Here is a 17178-nt window from a genome sequence, read left to right on the forward strand (position 1 = left end):
GACAATCACGTTGGACAAACACTGGCACCACGAGATTTTACGAGACTACAACAGGAAGTAGACTATACCATTAATTCAGAGGTGTGGCTAGATATTGAAAGGCAAGAGTTATACTTTCCCTTTTCCGAACAGAATGTGTACAATGAAGGTGAACCATGGATGTATTTATGCTTGACGAAATTTTCATTTTAGTCACAATGTAAAGGAAACAAGCTCCTATAAAATGGGCTTGAATATTTACTTCCAGGGCAAATATGAAGCTTGACTCCCCTGTTCTCTGTGCGAGAATGTTCCACTGATATACCGCCGCGTCACAACTGCGCTTACGAAAACATTAGGGATAGCAATATACTTATTTTCAAAAGTACTGTTACAGTACATCTACACAACATATACTCTTTTTTTCCTTTTCAACGGCTACCAATACTGAGAGAGTATAATGGCGCATGTTTACAATTTACAAAGAACTCGGCTTCGAATCTTTATTCTTCGGTCGAGTGTAGTGATATATCGTCAGTGGATGGCGTGCTTCGGTTGCGCGCGTGTCAGAGGTCAGCAAATCACACATGTCCAAGTGATGGTGCGAAAGCCCTATACTTTACTTTTCGATCTCCCAGTTGTTGATGTCCAATGATGCGGGGACGGATGGCATTAAGCAGTTTAAGACGGATGCCTTGCGCTAGTAAGTGTGTCGTGTGGAACGGTCGAGTGTATTTGCCAGTTGCCTGGCACAGTATGTACAGTACTGGCACTACATCTGATGCCCGGTTCAAGCTTGATTGGCAAGTTCACCTATGAGCGCCCTGCATAATGTACATGATGTATATGGATGTTTCAGCTTTGGGATTTGTTGCAATTTATGGGGAGGTCAGACATTATATGACAGCTATAAAGATTTCGAAACTTGGTGGCAACAGTGTGAACATATCAACAACTCTGTTACAATGAAAGCTCATTTACGAGTTGGTCTAAAACTGCTATCTTTATGAATATGTTGTGTTAGCATTGCTATGCACTCACTTGCTCAGGCATTGAGGGAAATGCACTGATGACACCCATAACGGTAGGAATAGATAAGAATTGGACGAATATCTCATAGCAAGCAATTGTGAAAAAATGCCCTCGCAGACATGTGTACACGATTTTTATTGCACAACAGTAGTTGAAATAGTCCTGCTACAGCATCAATTTGAAATGACATTTTTCACCATTTTGCTATTTTACATCAGTGAAACGGTTTTGGAAGTGGTCCATCATTTTTTAACCATTTTGACTAGATCATGCACCACTTTTGGCACTTGGTTATCAACATTGTGCCTAGGATATGGTTAGGAAAATTGGCACTCCAGCCTCCACTGACTTAAAATACGATCTCTTCGAGGCAAGAAGATGTTATATATCACATGTACAGATGTAAAGCTGATGGAAACAATTTGGCCCCCAAATTCCTAAATTGACTCACTGAGACAGCACATTGGACTGTTCACTTGTATACGGAAAAACTATTTTCAGCATTTGTTCAACATTACAGTGATCACAATAAAAGCAAATCCGTTCAGTGTCAAGTGCTCCCAAGGATACCTAGTGGTCCTGCAGTTTTTGATAAGTAGTCCTCGTTGCTTCATGATGAAATTCAGTAAAAATTGATTTCCATTTCAAATGGAGAAGGGAATGAGTTCTGTTCCGAGAGATGAAATACTAGTATGCTCTGTAACCATATCAAACTTGTCCATCCCCAGATTGATTAATGTTGTGATGCAATGAATTAGCATATTAGGAAATATTATTTATCCATGTTCTGCATGTTCTCATTGCTTTAATTTTTTGCAGGGTGGTATAGTAAGAACACAAAGCTGACCAATGCAGAAGTGAGTGCAAGACAAAGTCATTTATTTGAAAATGAAAAACAGAGACAGTTATCTCTCGTCACAAGAATTGAAAAAATCCGAGTGAAGCTACTGGATAAGAACAACTCATGCACACTGATAATGAACAAAGGATTATCAACACCATACAATGTAGCAATGCGTGAGTATCAACACCATACTTGTAGCCAATCATGAGTATTAACCCTTTGAGTGCCAAGGTCAATTTTCGTTGCCTTAATAGTATATCACATAGCTTAACAACTTTTTTCAGATCAAAATAGTTTTTTCAGATTTTTCCCAAAATTTTGATCAAAGATTGTTATCAATGAAAAGTTATGTCCGTTTGGTCCAAAATTATCTGAAAAATTACAGAGAAATTAAAAAAAAATGGTAAAATGTTACACTGAAATTTTGGTGGGAAAAGTTATAGCACTCATACCTGAATATTAACCCCATACATTGTAGCCAATCATGATGAGTATATAACATTTATCTTGTTCACATTGGCAACCCAACTGAAATTTGGGCCGACGCAAAATAATTGTCCTTTTGGGATTAAATTTGGTCCGTGTCCACACCTACCGGTACCAGAATTAGGGCCGACGTAACTTTACCTTCCTTTGTGACCTCTGACCTGTTAAAGTTCAAAATGGCGCATTTGAATATGGCACGCTGTTTCTACTGTTCATGATTTTCCTATGTTTTTACGCACAAGAAGGGCAAATATGACTACCACACACCCTTTTAATCATCGGAGAGATCTTCACTATTTATTGGATGAGCATATGGTATATATAAGACCGCGGTGGAGAAATAACTAGTGCGCGGCATTTTTGACATGCCTCTCTAGTCTATTACGTGCACTGTGGAATCGAATGACATGGTCTCGTTTGCGGAACTAAGGTTGGTGGGAAACTCTGCGTACATGGGATGATATTAAAATGTAAAGACTGGATTGAAAACTTTCGATAGGTGTAAACTTTAGTTTCAAACGTCGTTTGTTTTGTGTGAATAGGGTGACTAGTTCAACTTCGATCCATGGCGGAGGCCTGGTCAACTGGGACCAGGGCCGACGCAACGTGTCCACACTGGCGATTTGCGTTGGACCAAATTTTGCGTCGGCCCTGAGTCGGCCCTGAACCCCCCTTCTCACCGGGACCAAACTGTGTCGGCCCAGGGCCGACTCAGCGTGTCCACATTGGTTTTTTACGTCGGCCCCGGCCCAGGTCCGGACCTAGGCCGACGCAAAGTCGTCAATCTGAACAGGCCAATTGTACAATGAGCATTGTGTGAGTATCAACTCCATACAATGTGACAATGTGTGCCCACAACATGTGTCTCATTCCATCAGCAAATGGCCAGGGCCAAATTGATCCAACATGCACGTAGCACCATCTCAAGGATTAAATTAATTTTCTGTTCACTTATGATCCCAACAAAAAATATGCCGGCGTAAATTCAGTTCTATGTGACCTCTGACCTTTAACATCATGATGTTTGTACTGTTCATGCTTTTCCCTTTGTCTTTCACGCACAAGAAGGGCTAATAATGATTGTCACTGACTATTTTAACTGTCAGTTTGGAGATAACTTCAGCATATCTTTAATGGGTGTACGGCCAGAATCTTATACGTTGGCAGTGGAGAAATAATCAGTATATGGCGTTTTTAAAGACTTTGTGAAGATATGTTCTCTTAGTTGTAAAAGCATTGTGAATTCGGGTGACATGGTCTCCTTTGTGGAGCGGAAGTTGATCAATGGAAAAATGTTGTTCTTACTGTACACGAGATGATATAGTTATTATAAGGACTGGATTGAAAACTTCCAGTAAATGTAAACTTGATGGTCAAACCATAAGTTTAAACCTTTAAAAAGTCTGTGAGCAAACTTGGTCATATTTGGGACCAGGGCCACATCCGCAATTGGCCATAAATATCTGTCCTGATTGGGACAAATTTGGTCTGACAATGGGCTGGAGAATTAGACTGCTTGATGGTTGAAGACAATGATGGTTAATAACATGGCCATCATCAAAGTCAACCATGTTTCATGTGTTTGGCAGCACGACATATTGAGCTTTGGTTATTGTGATAGATCAGAAATCAGACCATTTCAGACCTATCACAAATTGCTTGAATATATCTAATCTTCATAATGGTTGAATGGTTTCAAAGTTAGCGCAGCTCACTGTTTTGATGTAGCGGAGGGGTATAGGGTGATCATTAGCATGGACTAGGTATGCTGCCATAATTGACAGACAGTGAAGTTTTTGTGAAGTAAATATTATATATTATTGCCTGAATACATGGGTTTATGTGCCCGAGAGCAGGTGACAATTTGCCCGACAGCAGGAGGGCAAATTGTCTCCTGCTGCGAGGGCACATAAACCCATGTATTCAGGCAATAATATTTGTATTACATGCCTCTTCACAGTTAATGCTATAGGACATTTAGTTACATGCAGGGCATTTTCAAACAATTTTACCATTATGGACCAGCATCAAACAGATTTTAACGAAAGTCAAAATAGCAGTGCGCGCATGGATATTTTAGATCTAGCATTGAGCGTCTACTTTGACGTCGAAAATGTCGAAGAGCTTCACTGACCAGAGCAGGTAACCATGGAAAGCGGTCAGTACATCGTTCACCGGCCCGCTAACATCCCGGATGTTCCTATTCAAATTAATGCACTGATTTGCACTCACATCGAGGCATGTAATAAAAAACCAACATAAAGTTACTCCAATGGATATGGCAAATATAGTGCTTTGATGGGACTACATGCATGCATTAATTAACCCTTTGAGTGCCAAAGTCAATTTTTGTTGCCATTATAAAATATACAGAAGTCAGTTTTTTTCAGAGTTTTTACAAAAGTTTGATAGCCTATGAAATGTGATATCCTTTTGTTCCAAAGTAATTACAGAAAAATTCATATGATTGGTAAAATGTTGCACTAAAATGTAGATATGAAAAAATTACAGCACTCAAAGGGTTAATATCGCAACCGATAATACACCTTTAAAAGTGTAATGCAGGTCTGTAAATGAACTTGGCTGTTACTATTGCAGATTTGAATAAACTATACCGGGACAGTAGTAGTAGTAGTTTTGTTTATTATAGTGACATGATGTTTTCCCTCCCAGCCCAATGGGCTTATATGTCACCTAATATCAAAATAAATATACAGTACAAAGAAAGACGGTGCACAATAACAAATACATTGTTTTCTGTGAAAAAAATGATAATATTTAGCTGTTTCTATATACGACATCTTTTCTTTTCAGAAAGCCTTTTCTATGTATTTTGCCGTATTTCGAGCATTATATCCTCTTCACTACCGGTGTCGGAAGCAGTCGAATTTGGTCTTGGTTGTTTTTTCTTGACTTGAAGACATATTTTTGAAACCAAACTATCATATATGTAGTGGCATGTACTTCACCATAACCAGAGTAGCTTTTCGGTTGATGTAAAATAGAAAGTGTTCAGAAATTCTGTACCTTTTTGAGACAGCTTCTTTTTCACGTGTGTTCACCTTGGCTGCAGCGGCAAATAGTGCTTTGGTAGGACTACATGCATGCATTAATTAACCCTTTGAGTGCCAGTCAATTTTTGTTGCCATTATAAAATATACAGAAGTCAGTTTTTTTCAGAGTTTTTACAAAAGTTTGATAGCCTATGAAATGTGATATCCTTTTGTTCCAAAGTAATTACAGAAAAATTCATATGATTGGTAAAATGTTGCACTAAAATGTAGATGTGAAAAAATTACAGCACTCAAAGGGTTAATATTGCAACCGATAATACACCTTTAAAAGTGTAATGCAGGTCTGTAAATGAACTTGGCTGTTACTGTTACAGATTTGAATAAACTATACCGGGACAGATCAGCATTAGCACTGGTGAATGGAGAAGTATGGGATATGTTACGACCTTTGACCGAGGATTGTGAAGTTGAGCTGCTTCACTTCAAGTGCGACAAACCACAAGAGGTCAACAAGGTCAGTACATCAAAGGACAAGTTCATAGATCAATTGAGAAGCTGTTCTGTAATCCATTGTGAATTGTTTGCCATATTCTTCTACCTGGGTTTATCTGTTACAGAATTAAAGCACAAAATGGTAGTTGTGCCATTTTTTTGACTCCTGCATGACCTCTCATCTTTTTAGATATCACATCACATTCACTGAATACTGGGTCACTTCCATTAATTTTCAAGTGAAAAAGATTACATGTACGCTATACAGGTTTTGAAATACTAAACACTGACAGAAATACCATGAGATATGTCATGCAAAGGTAATTGGAGTCATTTTTACCTACCAAAGGTAGCTATTTCCAGTTAGGATATTCACAGAAAATAAATGTGTTGTAATTGGAAGAGTGGACTTGCATGTTGAATACAGTTTAATCCCTTTCGCCCGATTTGCCTCTCCAGAGGTCCAACTGTACCTCAGAAAACTATGGGATCGGTTCGAACCATGGTGGTGAAAGGTTTAAATGTGAACTTGATCCATGGTATAGTTAGCCTATAGCTCTAAATGAAGTGTTTTGGCAATGGAGTTCTTTTTGCCTTGGCCACACTCCATGTGTTAAGTGTGGCGACAGCAAAAATAACTCCGAGGCCAAAGCACTCTGTTTAGAGTGTAGGCTATGGTAGAGTTGTCTGTTGTGACCATAAACATGAAAGCAAGTTTACGGAAACAGTGTGTCTGTACAGGGATTTTGCTCTCCTTTGTCTTGAGGTTCGCCTCTTTTTCATCTACAGGCATATTGGAGGTCTTGTTCACACATGCTAGGTGCTATCATTGCCAGTGCTTTCAAAGATGACTTTTTTGTTGATTTGGTGAGAGCCCCGGATGTTCCAGGTGAGCTGTTACAGCCAGCCATTTGAACGGTCCTTTTATGACAATACATGTATCACTGACGTTTGTGTGGAGAAGTTTTGATATGAGAGAGAGAGAGAGAGAGAGAGAGAGAGAGAGAGAGAGAGAGAGAGAGAGAGAGAGAGAATGGTCTATGAAAAGATAGAGGTCCATAAAAAGAGAGAGAGAGAGAGAGAGAGAGAGAGAGAGAGAGAGAGAGAGTGGTCTATGAAAAGAGAGAGAGAGAGAGAGAGAGAGAGAGAGAGAGAGAGAGAGAGAGAGAGAGAGAGAGAGAGAGGTCCGGGTCCATGAAAAGTGATCATCATACCTCTGTGTGGTTGAATCAGCTCAGTTTATACGCAAGTCTAAGAAGCAAGTGTAACAGTGACCAATCATAATGCATGAAGTGAATGACATGCACAGATGCCATTTTCACAGTTTGTGGGCAGAGTTCAGCTAGGCATGTTTTTTTCAGAATTGCATAATTCAGAGTTTGCAACTTTTAACTTGAACAGTGAATTACCTGATTACAAAAACGTGGATGCTTGAAATTTCTCTTCTTTCTCAAAAAGATAAATAAAGAAATTGAATTATGAATCATCTTGTATGAACAAAAACATTAAAATGAACAAAGAGAAAACCTGAAGATAGAAATTAACTTTTTCACCAGGCTTTGATACATCTGCTGGGTCCAATCTTTATGACTAAAACAATCAGGTTTTCTAGAGGGGCCTCATTAGCATTATGAAGCAGTCGGACCCTTTAGGATGATAGTGATATGCAACATTGTTCAGTGCGGGCCATGCATTCTTCAGTGTAGATGTAAACACTTTACTGAGGTTTCCCCAGTCATGTATCCCCTTTGGCAAATATGCTGAGACCCACGTTGATGTCCTGATGACCACGGCTCCAAATGTTTCAGTGACTGCCGGCTGTTTCTGCTACGACGTTGATCTTCACATGGACGACTGGAGTCCAACACTGCAAGAATTGATGTGTTTGAGTCAAGACGCCTTCAAGATGCAAGAGAAGGAGTTGCCATTCGAGAGGTTGGCCGTCGACACAAACCTTGCTCTGGAAATATTTCAGGACAACAGGTAAGATGAGGAATCGGTGAGAAATATGAACATTGATTGTACCTATTGACTGATTTACTTCAGCTTGTTATCATTGCATACTTAGATAGTGCCTTATGAGAGCAAAACTCTATTATTTTCACAAAAATATTTTCCAGGTCACAGAAATACATTCAGTCATTGGGTGCAGGAAAGCTCAGGTTTACTGGATTTTTGTGATATCAAATTACATTTGAACTCCTTCTTTTGTGGAACATTTCATATTCAAGTTCAATGATAAATACCAGTGACCCAGAAAGATGTTATTTATACAGTCTAGAATGCTTGCTGTTTCCAACCACTTGAAATTGCGTGCCTTAGTGTGAAATGTTTCTTATATTTCTGGCATTATGATTTGAAATGGGAGAAATTTAGGCGCTTAGGACAATGAGTTACAAGCTGTACCAAACACTCCTAGCATAGACCAGTAGCTATGGTGATTTACCGCAATTAGCAAAAAAAAAAGGACCAAGATGGTATAGCAATTTGACATGCAAAATAACATCACTACAATGATAGGAAGTTCAAGTCAATAGAATGTAAATTTTTGCTGGTCATACACAACTTCATTGACCAAAGTTTTCAAAGTGTTTGTCTCTCAATAATATTTGCTCAGTGATATGATGTGGAAATAACAGCAGTGAGAAATCACTCTGAGGAAAATTTTACATTGTTTCCATCTGGTCCTGTCAACAGCATGAGATTAAATGAGACAGAGATCACTTTTCCAGCTAATAAAAATGTAAAACAATGCCACAAGTTAACCTTGACCTGATGTAACCTTTGAGTATACAATTTAGGCTAGGATTCATGCACCATTTTGTTATGCTAATTAACCAATGGCAATCAGCCTGAGCATTGCTACTGCTTGTCGTGTACCGGTATGCTGGATTTGAATCTTCCATTTTGCAGGTACTGTAATTTCCCGAGAATCATTAAGTCAAAAGTTTGACCATTTGACCCCCAGACCTCACAGCGCCACCTTCCCAAGAAAATACAGCTAATATGAGGTGAAAGTGGATTGTAAGCTAATTGATAAAACATTTTTCCTTTGTTGCAGGTTTAAAAAGAAGCAAATCACCGAGTCAGGGAAATCCACAACAACTTTATATCGCTGTGGTGACTTTGTCGATGTCAGTGATGGTCCTATGGTAACAAGTACTAGATTTGCAACAAATTTCTCTATCACGGCTGTAAGTGGTATTAATAATCTTTTACCAATGTTTTGTTGATCAGACATTTCAAGAGTTATTTCATGTGAAAAATTTCAATATCAAGAGTGGTAAAATTTTTCAGATTAAGAAGCAGCGTTCTCCATGGCAGGTTTTTGATGGCCCACCCACCTTATCTTTGTGGCTCAGCAAGCCACCTGTATTCTCCCTGTGCTGGATTTATTCTTATTTTACTTGTGTATGATTTTGTAATCTCTCCAGGTCCATAATATAAAGAGCAGCCATTCAGAACATGTAAGTACCAGTATTTATTACTTGGTTTGAAACTATGTTTTCAAATTTGCTTTATTCATTTGCTTTTTCTGCCTGTGTTAATATCAGGTTAATGTGTTGTATGTACATACATGCATAGTTGTACGACCGGTACCAGCTCATTCCTGTGTATCTATAACCTTTGTGCAAATATGCACTTGTAACCAAATGAGACTGGTCATAATTTTTTTCAAAAAAAAAATCAACCTTGTCACCCCTTCACAAATAATGAAAACTTCTTATTGAGAACAAAAACTGTTTACCTACAGTGTCCTAACTGCTCATGTAATTCTAACTAGACCCCCTAAGTAAGTGAAATTTGATTACTACTTTGTCCAGGTCCGCTACTCGTTGGGTAGACTGAAGATCGGTTGCTTGAGGGTGCTCTTTATACTCTCCCCCTCTTGGGAGCGAAGAGAGCGCCCAGAAGCAATTGATCTTTCAGTCTACTCTTTGGTATAACTACAGAGAATATACATTTTACTTTTTTATGCAGCAATATGTTCAATTTTATTAAGATCTGTTATTATTTTTTCCACCACCAGGGTAAACTACAACGGTTTCAAGGGGTAGCTTTACCATCAGATTTCCGCAGGGTAAGTTTCATGGTGCTGTGCCCATAAGGGTCAGGACATTTCTGGAAAGGGTGGTTATCATACTCAAACCTGCTGACAGTATTCTCAGTCTGTTGATGAACTTGCACGTCAAAAGACTTTGCTCAAGTTCACTTTGATCTTAGAAGCAGTCACAGACATTAATAGGTCTGATTTTGGCAGTGTTTTGAACTCAAAAGTTTTTGTATTTTGGAGTTTCAGTGGACCGAAGACTTTGAGTAAAAGTCAGCTTGGTGAAAAGAATCATTCGTTGAAATCTTTTCTCCAATCAATATGGTACATTTTACAAGGAAAGATCTTCCTACTGTACAAAAACCTATTTTTCTCAGTGTTTTCAAAATTATTCAGATGTACAAGAAATTTTGAGTAAAATTGTCACATTCTCTTGAAATCAAAGAAAGTAATTTGTTTTGAAGATTTCCTTTGCGAAACAAAATATATCGCCAGAAAATTTGTATATAATTGTGTAAAAATCAGGAAATCCTTGAAATTGATGTCATTGAATGTATAATGCACAAGTTTTTTCAGATGACTGTCTGGAAATTCAGAAAAATTGATAGTATGCGAAAGTTGAAGTAACAATTCATATTACCAATTCCGTAAGTTTTTCAGATATAGAGTTAATTCTTGTGTCAACTGTGTTGCGAAAAACTTTTGTACAAAACAGGACAGTGTAGCAACTTTTCAAGATAATTTATGCCATTCTTGTCTTACAGATACACCATACAGTCCTGACTCCCATAGAAAACAGAGCAAAGATACCCGTAAGTGTAAAAGTTGAAATAATTTTGAAATAACTCCCTCGTCTTGCTGAATTGTGATGGAAAATATTTGGAGAAAGTGTTTTATGCAAAGAATCTTGCGTGTTAAAGTAGTTATGAAGAGGTGTCATGAAATTTTCCAGAAAATTCAGAAATTCTGAAGTTCACACAAAGAGTTCAGAAATGTTATATGTTTGGGTGTTAACTGCTTGTTATTGCCATTTGATACTAGATTTACACACGAATCTCAGTGAAAGAAATGTGCTCCCAATGAGACAAGACAATATTGTTGTAAAATCCCCCTGGAATACAAGGACTGTCAAGACATGAGGCCATCCCATCTGAAGTTTGGTCTTATCTGCACAGTTTGGTATTTAGCGGGTTTGCCAAATATAGACTAATAGCGTTGATCGTGATTTCAGGTTTGTTACTAAATATAGCTGTGCGCGTGCGACTTCGGACAACGCTGCCTGAAATTTGGACAAATTTTGTCGTTGTATGCACGGCTGTTGTTGTAACTTGTGATCAAAACCATGAATTCACACGAATCAGTTTATTGTTTTGTAGCAATTGTAACACTAGCAGAAATGCGGACAAATATTAATTTTATGCATATTAATGAGAGAAAATGTGATATCATTTGTGATCAGCGCTATTTTATAATACATGTGGAAGTGGTCCTAGTATAACATGCACTCAGTAATGGTCTTACTTAGTTATAATTTTACTCCATGTAGCAAAGTCATTCTGATTTCTTTTCTGACAGACAGTGATTTTGTCAAAAATGCTAGTAGTTACAACGTATTTCTTTCACTGAGGTTACGGCGACAAAAATTGACTTTGGCACTCAGATGTGTGTGTGTCCCTGGCATCCAAATATGCTGTTTTACCAGTTATTGGTAAAATAATGTGCAAACTACCACAGGTATCAATGTTTCAGAGTTAGTAACCCTTTGAGTGCCAAAGTCAATTTTTGTCGCCGTAACCCCAGTCAAATTTTTTCAGATTTTTGCCACAATTTTGATGAAAAACTGTAGCCAATGAAATTTGATGTCCGTTTGGTCCTAAGATATCAAAATAATTACAGAAAAATTCATAAAAACTGGTAAAATGTTGCACTAAAATTTTGGTGGGAAATATTACAGCGCTCAAAGGGTCAGTATGTCACTTCCATATTTGAAAAAAAAAATGTGTGAATCCATGCAAGCATACACAGGGTTTTACATCACTTTTTACTTTTGAGAGTCCCTGGGACTCCTGGTGTTAGAAAAGGGAGTCCTACATCAAAATATGGGGTCCCAATTTATTTCACAAAAATATTTTATAGTTTATCAATGCCATGGTCTTCACTATGTTCAATTAGTATTAAAACACACAGCAAATAGTTGCATATTTCTTAAAATAATTCCTACATGAAAATTCTAGTTCACAGGAACATCACCCAAATCATTAAAGACGTCTCTGACAGTGTGTGAATCATTAGTCATTCTATTCAATGTGTCCCTAGTAGACTGAACACTTTTTTTGATATAAGAGGTGACAGAATCTTTCTGAAATGTAAGGCTCAAAATTCCAATGACAGTAAGAACATCAATCAATAAGGCAGTGAATAGCAGACACAATGAATTAGAGATAAATTTCAACAGCTCATCAGCCTTTCCCCCTTTTTTGTCACTTGCAAGTGCCAAGGCAATTGGCTCAAAACTGATGAAAACCATCTTGACAGCTGATTCGACCGACAGCCAGCGAACAGATGTAGCCTCAGTAATTCGTTTTGCTTTCCCATTCAACAGAGTTTGAATTTCCCTAAGTTTGTCATATCTCACACTAGAGTCAATGAAGTATTTATACAATGAATGGATTATATTATGATATTCTTTGCAATATTCAATATCTCTGCCTGCTTGGGAAGCAGCAAGATTCAATCGATGTGCAACACAATGCACTTGAACAAGGTTGGGATTTCTGGCTTTTAATTTTGCACCCAAACCCGTTCAAACGGCCGGTCATTACGGCCGCCCCGTCTGTTCCTAGTCCATATATTTTGTTCACGGCTCGTCACAGATTTCTTTCCTAGTCAAAAATTCAATCAAGGCGTTTTCAATCTCTGCAGCAGTGGCATCTGTAATTTACTGGTTACAGAGGAAAGAAACATTCGCCTCGCCATTCTGAATATATCGAACATATATTGCAAGTTTCTTATGAATGAAATGTCACAACACAAGTCTCATCCAACATTATACCGATGACGTCACTTGCATGTATGCTATCAATCAGGGACTTCTCGATCGCACGTTGAATACACTCTTCAAACTCCATAACTATCTGAGGACGTTTGTAATATTCAATGTCTAAGCCGTTCAGATTCTGCAGATGAATGATGTCAGTGAATACATCGCATGGAAGGTCACGTTTAGCGATCAGGTAAACAGTACGTAATTGTGCAGCGTACGCCTCGAGTTCGTTACTCTTACCGCTACGTATCACTCCACTCGTAACTGTGCTCTTACCCTGCAACTGCCGGTCCTCATGCTTAGGATTTTAACGCTTGTGAGACGACTTTTCGAGTCCTGATGACGTGTGAGAGTTGAATGTTGAAAATTACAAAAACCTTCCATGAACGGGCATGTAACATTTGCTTTCAAACATACACCGCACTCCATGACGTTTCGCTCTTCAGAATATCGAAGCCATTTATAGTAAATCTATTGAATCAACTTCTGTTGAATGTTCGTAATTTTGCTGACTTGGTCGGGGGACCTGATTATCAGTATCGCATGGCGTAGCTGCCGTTTCGGCCTCGACCAAACCTGCATGGTGCTGGTTGCTGCGGCCGCCGAAAAACTTTCGCAGATCGGCCTGTTTTGACACGACCCGCCCTGATGCATAAACACAAACAAGAAATCGACCAATTAAGAATCAGTTTACATTTTGAAAGTAACTTTTTACAGCAATAGAATTTGTTTCCGCGGTTACCATTGGTTATGAAACAGTGGAGGCCAATGCACTATGGAGCATTCCATTAAAGTACGGGGTCGGTAAGGTTTACTGGGATGTGTTTTACGTGTTCAGCAGCTTCGCGAGGTGTACACCAGCAACAGATATTGCTGCGTCCCAAGGGACGCGTGGTTTAGTTTTTGAGGGGTCCTGCGTCCGGTTTTATGCGTAAAGGACGCAGAAATGCGCGTCATGTAAAACCCTGCATACATATCATAATTTTCTGAACAACATCCACCCCCACCCCCCTCATTTCACCGGAAATGCATTTGAATATATTGTGATATTATTTCAGGTCTACACAGACAGTGATGGACCATGGATTGAAGAGAAGGAAGACACACAATTACAAAAGGAAACTTCAGTCTGACTGCAGCCACATTAAGCCCCCCCTCCCCATTCCCTGTGGAGAGGCTCAACTATTCCACATGATGAAGGGTTAAATCTGTTTTGAGCCACACCCCGCGTGCTGCCATGGGACAGTTTAATTTGGTATTCATAAAAAATTCATGACGCTCTTTTTGACAACTGTTCCATCTAGCGACTGGCATGGTGTGCGCCAGGACAAAAGCTTTTTTCTTAACGTTGCATAGGTTTGATCAATTATTCTTTCAATTTCGGCATTAGTTTGATCAACATACTGGTACTGGCGCATTAAATTTGTGTCCAACCTGAATTACCACATCCTGTGTACAGTGGTCGGGCAAAGCACAAGACAGCAGAAAAGTTGGCCCATGCTATAAAGCTAGGTTACAATTCAACACTATCCTAGGTGGCTCGTTTGTATTTGCTCATCACAGAAGGCACCCTCAGACAAGCACTGATGAACAACATAGGGAAGATAGGCCCACTGTCCTTTAGGTGTGCCATCTAGTTTTGCACCAAATCTCTACTGAAGGCTCTTTAAAGAAAAAAGAAATGTGTGTCATTGATTTCGTGTTCTCATTTTCCAGGAAACTAGCGTGTTTTTATTTTATCCTAAAGGTCTGTGAAATAAAAAAAATGTTTTTTTTATATAAATAATATAAACAGATAGCCTTTCAAAAATACTTGTACAGTGGTATAAATCCCTGGATTTCTAAAATCAGGATGTGTTTTCCAGTATGATTACTTCCCAGATTTTGTCTGAAGAGTTTATTTTCTACAGAAAAAAATCCCAGAATGGTGATCTGTAAGCTGTTCATCCCATTTCTCTGTGTAGAGGTTCAATTCCATTCAGTTAACAATAGAATTTGGCCAAACCATAACAGTGAGAGGGTTCAGTCATTTGAAATGAGTAATTGGATACATGTATCTCATAGAAGTGTCACCAAGTTGTTGCAAGATCATGGAAGGCAATTTTTGAAGTAGGTTATTTCAGTTGAAATAGAAATGCCACCAGCATGGTTTGGTCCAAACCCTTTGTTATCTGTGGTGAGTGTGGACCTGTATACAGGGACTTTGGGGGTGAACAGATTTAAAACAATGCAAGGTTATTGGCGGGAGTGCATGTTCATATACAACGTTCCAGATGGAAGTGATGTATCTTTCGTGAAAGAACTCTGGGCTGAACAGCAAAATGATGCCAAGCCAGAACATGATGCAGTTTTCCTGTCAAGACGTGTTGACTTGCATTGTTAGAGCAGTGATGAAAACCTAATGCTGTAGAAGCAATAAACAATATTCATCAGGCCAACTATTTATTTTAATATGGTTCACATATAGAGTTATAAAGTTGCAGCATGTTACTGAAAACGTTTTCAAGGAATAAATTGGAAAACCTTTGTGAGGAATTTTCATGCTTTCATGGCATAGTGTGGTGGAGGTCTTGGATATGTTTTGTACATAAGACTTGTACATCTGAATGCCATCTTTGTTATATAGCTTGACAAATATTTTACTGTTCACCTGTAGCAAATTTGCTGTGGAGCTTGTACTTCAACACACAGCAAACATATTTTTGTTTTATTACCATTGTTACAGGAGTTCATAACTAATTTCACTTTCGGGAACAACACACACACATAAAAAACGTGCTCCACTAAAACTGTGTCATGCATCAAATGAGAAAGCCAAAATGCCTCATTACCATTTATGTGTATAATGTGCATTGCAGTGACTATGCACTTGTAATAGTCTTGCAGCCTCATTTGTAAAATTGCATTGACGGTACACTTTAATGTTGAAATTTGTCTGGATTCCATCTTTGTAAAACTCATGGGATTTGCAAATATTTCTAATAAAATCTTGCAGTGAAATATGCGACATGATTTCTTTGTGTTTGAGTTATACAGTTTGTGTATTGCAACAAGAAAACATTTTAGTATCTATAAGATCGCATTTATTTTCCAGTTCTGTACTGTGAAATTCTCATTGGTGTCTTACTGCCTTTGGCATTATGGCTGCGTGATCTTGTAAGCGAGAAAAAAAAACGACAAAAAATCTGTGCCATCACATTATGTTTGTGAGAGACCAAATATGAAAAAGAAATCTATATTTTCTGCATCATTTGCTTTAAAGAGAAATTTTTTCATCAAAAGTTTGATTCCACAACTCTCACATCACTTGTATGAATTATTTTAATGTTTTTTTGAAAGTCATACATAACTAATTATTAATGCTCATGTAGGCTACAAGATGATAAAAAACTGCTTCATTTGACTGACAGCTTTAAATTTCAATGACAACAGTCATTAGGTTTCAGAATATACATGTAATGTGATTGGCAGGATTAGAAAAGAGTGATGTATACTCATGACACAAGCTCAGAGCAAAATTTCCCTACATTTCTTTCATACTGGAATAGTGCTGGAAATTATCCTTGTTTCCATTGATCTCGGGTTGGGTATACGTACACTTCAATATGCTTGATATCACACTAATGTAGAGGGCGCTGTACTAACCGTGCAGGTACAAGGACATACTGACATTCCGTTGTTTTCTCTTTATTATTGAAAACGTTCTTTATACTTTTTCGTTTGTTTTACTTATCTACAATTATGTAGACATTAGATGTTGATGACATATACTATCAAAATCGAAGTTTCGGATCCTTTCAAAACAAAGTGTATATATATATAATATATATATATATATATATATATATATATATATATATATATATATATATATATATATGATATATAGACACACACACATACACAACACACATATGCCTTGTTAGAATACATTTATCTTAAAAGGGGAAGGACATATATGGAAGACATCGACCCATATAAATACAGTTGCCGACAGAGGTTGAAAGTGTAGCTTTCATTGGAATATCTGTGTCCCAGAGGGGTGTTGGTGATTCAAGCCCTGTTTTCGGGTAAACTTTAATCTCGTCGCGCTAATTTTTGCAATCATCATAGTGTATAAAAGTTTTTAGTATTGGATAGACAATATTGATGCTTACTAAAGAGGACTTTGTTTATATGTAGCTTTTTAGAAAGTTTTCAATTGTTCATTTCCCAGTGAATGCCAGAAAGTACGTTT

At 38.0% G+C, this 17178-nt stretch overlaps 1 protein-coding gene and 1 long non-coding RNA gene across 2 annotated transcripts in view; one reads left to right on the top strand and one right to left on the bottom strand.

Moving 5' to 3' along the window:
• The window catches only part of LOC139129666 (uncharacterized), a 396232-nt gene that overhangs the window by 208410 nt on the left and 170644 nt on the right, over positions 1–17178 (bottom strand). The window lies entirely within an intron of this gene.
• LOC139129652 (large ribosomal subunit protein mL39-like) lies at positions 303–15953 on the top strand. Its single transcript, XM_070695320.1, has 10 exons — positions 303–682; positions 1831–2028; positions 5730–5869; positions 6637–6736; positions 7656–7830; positions 8909–9041; positions 9282–9314; positions 9878–9928; positions 10663–10710; positions 14000–15953. Exons 1-10 carry the CDS (start codon positions 631–633, stop codon positions 14072–14074), a joined length of 1005 nt encoding a protein of 334 aa, XP_070551421.1. The 5' UTR covers positions 303–630; the 3' UTR covers positions 14075–15953.

This window comes from Ptychodera flava, chromosome 3, assembly GCF_041260155.1.
Source record: "Ptychodera flava strain L36383 chromosome 3, AS_Pfla_20210202, whole genome shotgun sequence".
Classification (NCBI taxonomy): domain Eukaryota; kingdom Metazoa; phylum Hemichordata; class Enteropneusta; family Ptychoderidae; genus Ptychodera; species Ptychodera flava.

Excerpts from the sequence above, each read along its gene's own strand:
- LOC139129652 (XM_070695320.1), top strand. The coding sequence starts at position 631 with ATGATGCGGGGACGGATGGCATTAAGCAGTTTAAGACGGATGCCTTGC. Across the intron at positions 2,029-5,729 it reads ACCATACAATGTAGCAATGC|ATTTGAATAAACTATACCGG; the intron begins GTGAGTATCAAC and ends TTACTGTTACAG. Across the intron at positions 9,929-10,662 it reads TACCATCAGATTTCCGCAGG|ATACACCATACAGTCCTGAC; the intron begins GTAAGTTTCATG and ends CTTGTCTTACAG.